General features: G+C 37.1%; 1 protein-coding gene across 1 annotated transcript; it reads left to right on the top strand.

The window, feature by feature from the left end:
* Positions 1 to 3,883: 3,883 nt before the first annotated feature.
* Positions 3,884 to 4,588, top strand: LOC138907475 (uncharacterized). Its single transcript, XM_070198073.1, has one exon. It carries the CDS (start codon positions 3,884 to 3,886, stop codon positions 4,586 to 4,588), a length of 705 nt encoding a protein of 234 aa, XP_070054174.1.
* Positions 4,589 to 4,914: the final 326 nt, after the last annotated feature.

Below are 4,914 nucleotides of genomic sequence, written 5' to 3'. Positions count from 1 at the left end.
AATAGAATAACTAAATGCAATATCTGAAATAATAATATACTATTTGAAGCAAATAAATAGTAGCCGAACTACAAGAAAGATGACTTCAAGGCCTACGGACGAGAGTACAACACTACCTCGAGTCTCCTTAAATCACTGGCTAGTCCGTCCTCTGAGTACCTCCAAGACCGATACCAAAATCTATACAAGAAGTGCAGAAGTGTAATATGAGTACAATCGATCCAATATACTCCGTAAGTGTCGAGTATAACCCCAACGAGGTAGTAACGAGGCAAAGACAAGACACCTGCTATACAAACTTGTGCAGTTAAATAACAAAAAAATAACAGAAAATATAGCAATTAAGATAACAAGAGAAAATAGCAAGTAAGATAGCAAAATAGATAACAAGTGCAATAGCAAGAAGTAATGGTACGAGGAATAACGAAGGAAACAACTAACAAACATAACGATTATACTTTCACAATAACACCAAACAATCCTTTCATAAGAACTTAAGTCCAAGAAAATGATTAGGCAACCATGAAACAACAAGTCCTCAATCCGCATAGTAAAACCAAGGAATAAGAAATATGAATCAAATGGCACGTCATCACCCTTCGTGTTTTTATTCTCATCCTCACAAGCACGGAAATACCCTTTGTGCAATAGTAATAATATAAAGAAGTACGAAAACACCCTTTGCATAATCATCTTTCTCACAAGCACGAAAATACCCTTCTGCAATTCACTCTTCCTCACCAAATATAAACATGTAAAGTAGAACCAAGCAAGACGGGAAGCACATACAATATTAAAAATAGTGATTGAATATAACTCGTCATATGGAAAACAACCATCATTTTCGCAAAGCCAAATCAACGTTTCAATAACCTTAATGCCAATATTTCAACAAGCTCCACGTAGCTATTAACATGAATAAGAACAATCAGAGTTTCACAATCTATTTAGATCATAAAAGACATAATATATAAAGCAACAAGACATAACCCATGGCAAACGCATATACACTTGTCACCTTGTATATACGCCCCCTCTCCCCCCCCCCCAAACACATAGCACATAGCAAGTAGACATAATTACATCCTAATTCCCTCAAATCAAAGTTAACCAAGACACTTATCTCTTTCCGAAACAATTCAACCATTCAATATCGCTTTCTTTTAGCACAAGCCTCAAAACCACTTGATTCTATCCAATTAATATTCAAATAAGTCAAAACAAGCTTTATAAACTACCCTCCTATCAAAAAGGTTCGATCTTTAGCATATTAGAAAAATTCAACCTGGGCCCACTTGGTCAAAATCTGAAATCAAGATCAAATCTTGATTACCCATTCATCCCCTAATCCAAATATGTAATTTATTTCAAGATCCGACCTCAAACTGAGGTCTAAATCGCTAAAAAATCAAATTTTTAATTTCTATCCAAAACATTATTTCTACTTTATGAAAATCTATGAAAAGTAATGAGAATTAATCAAAAAAAAGTTAAAGTTACTAACCATTGAAGTTAAGAAGAAATTATTCTCCAAAATCACCTCTAGGTGAAGTCTAGGTCTCAAAAATGAAATAAAATAAGCTAATTAATCCTGAAATCTCTATTTTTACCCGGCTGCAGATGTCGCAATTGCGCATCTCGCAATTACGAACCTCATGGTCATAAAAGCGAAGTGGCCTCTTAGGCCTAGAAGTCTTAAATGCGTCCCTCGCAGTTGCGAGGGTCGCACGAACCTCGCATTTGTGAGTAGATCATCGCAAATGCGATGAGTGCAGCACCAGCAATCTCAAACTCTACAAAATCAGTCAGAAACTAATTCAAAACTCACCAGAGCCCCTTGGACCCCATTTCAAATATTCACACAAGTATATAAACCTCATAAGAACCCGCTCGTAATATCAAAATATCAAAACAACATCTACAATCAAGAATCGAGCATCAAAACTTAAAGATTTCAAAGTTCATAAACTCATTTTTCCAACTTTCCGCAATAAACACCGAAACGGCCTCAGGTCACCCGAGACCCTAACAAAATATACGTACAAGTCGAAAATTCATTATACTAACCTACGGAATTATCAAAATACCGATCCGAGGTCGTTTATCATGATTGTAGACCGTGGTCAGCTCTAACAACTTTTAAGTTTTAAAATCAAGTTTTGTTTGAAAAATCATATTTAAACTTTCTGAAAATTAAAACGAACAACGCACGCAAGTCATAAATCATCAAATAAGGTTATTCAAAATCGCAAAACACAAAACAAGAGGCTGGAACTCAAGATAACATATCGAATCGTTACAGTGAATGAGTTAGTGGGGTTTGGACATAAGAATTGTAAAATTTCAAAATATTGGGAAAATAATTTTTTAGTGAAAATGGTATTTGAAATTTAGAGTTGTGTTTGGACATAAATATAATTTTGGGTTGTTTTTGAAGTTTTGTGAGTGATTTGATTAAAAATTTTGAAAAATAACTTTTTGGAATTTTTCAAATTTTCAAAAAGTTTCAAAATGCATCTTTAAATGAAAATTGAAAATTTTATGAACAAATACTGATTTCGGAAAAAGTGAGAATTAAAAAAAAAAAAAAAAATTCTTATGTCCAAACGGGCTCTTAATTTTGCTTAATTTTATACTTGTCCGTTGAAAAAGCAGTGCATTAGTCTAAAACTTTGAAGGCAAACAATTGAACTTAGAATGAACCTATGAGCAATTCCAAAAGGAGAGAGTGAACATTTATGTAGCAATTTCAAAATCAATGACGAATTCCATTAGATAGTGCATTAGCATAAGAATCGTCGAACATTCTCATTTGTGTAGTTCTATTCTTCGTCAAACAGAGAGTGAACAATTCCATGAGCAATTTCAAAAGCAGCAGCATTAAGTAAAGTCAAAACCAAATACCAAAAGCCCAAGCCTATAAGAATAAAATACCTACATAATGTCAAAACCCAGTTAAATAGATTAAAGGATAGCTTAACAAGTTCTCTAGGAATTATCATGGCCAACAAACAGCTTTTGTCGACCAACCGTTATTCTTTCACCTATAGTGAGTTTTAATTCTTTGTTGTGCATGTGTTCCTCATATCTCGTTCCTATTTTTCATTCTTCTTATTTGATTATTTGTGGTTCTAGCGGATGAAGATGGTTTGTGTTGTGTGGCAGTGAGGTAGTGTCTTACAGTGGAGATGTGGTTGGATGTTGATGGACTCAAGGATAAAAAAGGCTGTCGAAAAAATTGAGACGGATTTTTATTGAAGGTGGGCACGTGGAGAATTTTGGTGCTAATCAATTAAGCTGACATCGACAATTTATTTGAGGGGTCGGGTGTCACAATGGAGGGATATTAGGGATAAGGGCAATTTTGCACACTTTGTTAATGATAAGGATAGTTTTGGACGAAAAGTATAATGTTGTATAAATGTGAAATATTTAACCATAGTACATGAATAAATCTTGCTTTTTTATCTTGTTTTAATCAACTTACTCATTTATTTGTACTTATTGAATGTCCGAATCTTAATTATTCAGATCTTTAGTCATTAAGTATATTTATTTTTTTTACTATTGAATCTTAATTATTCATATCTCAATTATTATGTGAGTTAGTTTTTTCTTATTTTACCACCACTTAACTATTCGTAGAATCTAGGTCACTATGGCCCTCGAGATTAAGATGGGGACTCTTTACGAGCAAGTTGTAGAGATAGCTTGGAGGATCGAGGGTATTCATTAGCAGGGCCGAGATCAGGTGCCGAAGGACAAGCAGCCTTGATATTCTGGATGGTTTAGTGGTGCTCCGTCTCGGGGCAAAGGTTAGTTTGTGAGGGGCCAGTCTAGAAGGCCCACGTATTCAGCACTGTCACTTTCTTGGGGTGCTCCAATGCGGCCTTGTTTTAGCGCCATTCAAAAGAGTTTCTACCGTCCACCGACTATTCAGGGTTCTTCCAATGGGAATTCAGGTCCCCAGGGTCAGACAAAGGGCCAGTCATCTTCTGTACCGAGAGGTTGCTATGAGTGGGGGGAGCTTGGTCATGTGAGAAGATTCTGCCCCAAGCTTCGAGGCAAGGCAGTACAGCAGGGCCATCAGCCCATGATCAACGCACCAACTGTCCGGCCAACTAGAGACAGGGGGCAGGTTGTTAGGGGTCGCCCTAGAGGTAGAGGTCAGCCATGTGGCACTCCAGCTAGGTTCTATGCCTTTCCAGCCAGACCAGATGCAGTATCTTCAAACGCCATGATCACAGGTATTATTTCTGTCTGCGGTAGGGATGCTTCGATACTATTTGATCCAGGATTTATGTATTCATATGTTTCATCTTTGTTTTCTCATTTTATTAGTGTCTCTCATGAGTCCTTGGGTGCACCTGTATATGTGTCCACTCTAGTGGGCGATCCTGTCATTGTGGATCGAATTTACCGGTATTGTATTGTGACTTTATGTGGTTATGAGACGAAAGCGAATCTTCTGTTGCTCGACATGACCGACTTTGAGATCACCATAGGCATAGATTGGTTGTCTCCGTACCATACTTTTCTTGATTTCCATGCTAAGACTGCTACCTTGGAGATGCTAGAGTCGCGATAGTTCATGATCTCAAGATCTAGAGGCATTATCTTTATAGGGTGTCTTGTGGGGTTTACACTGATCATCGCAGCTTGCAGCATTTGTTCAAGCAGAGGGATCTCAATTTGAGACAGCGCATGTGGCTTGAGTTACTGAAGGGCTACTATATTACCATATTTTATCATCCGGGCAAGGCGAAAGTGGTTGCGGATGCCTTGAGCAGAAAATCTGAGAGTATGGGTAGTTTGGCATTCATTTCAATAGAGGAGAGGCCATTGGCTTTGGACATTCATACCTTGGCTAACAGACTAGTGAGGTTGGATATTTCAGAGCCAGTCGTGTTCTTA

This window comes from Nicotiana tomentosiformis, chromosome 3, assembly GCF_000390325.3.
Source record: "Nicotiana tomentosiformis chromosome 3, ASM39032v3, whole genome shotgun sequence".
In the NCBI taxonomy this organism is placed as follows: Eukaryota; Viridiplantae; Streptophyta; class Magnoliopsida; order Solanales; family Solanaceae; genus Nicotiana; species Nicotiana tomentosiformis.
The sequence above is the reverse complement of the archived record's forward strand: the minus strand, read 5'-3'. Positions and strand labels throughout refer to the sequence as shown.

What these genes read in the sequence shown, in the direction of transcription:
- LOC138907475 (XM_070198073.1), top strand. Translation starts at nt 3,884, where the DNA reads ATGCGGCCTTGTTTTAGCGCCATTCAAAAGAGTTTCTACCGTCCACCG.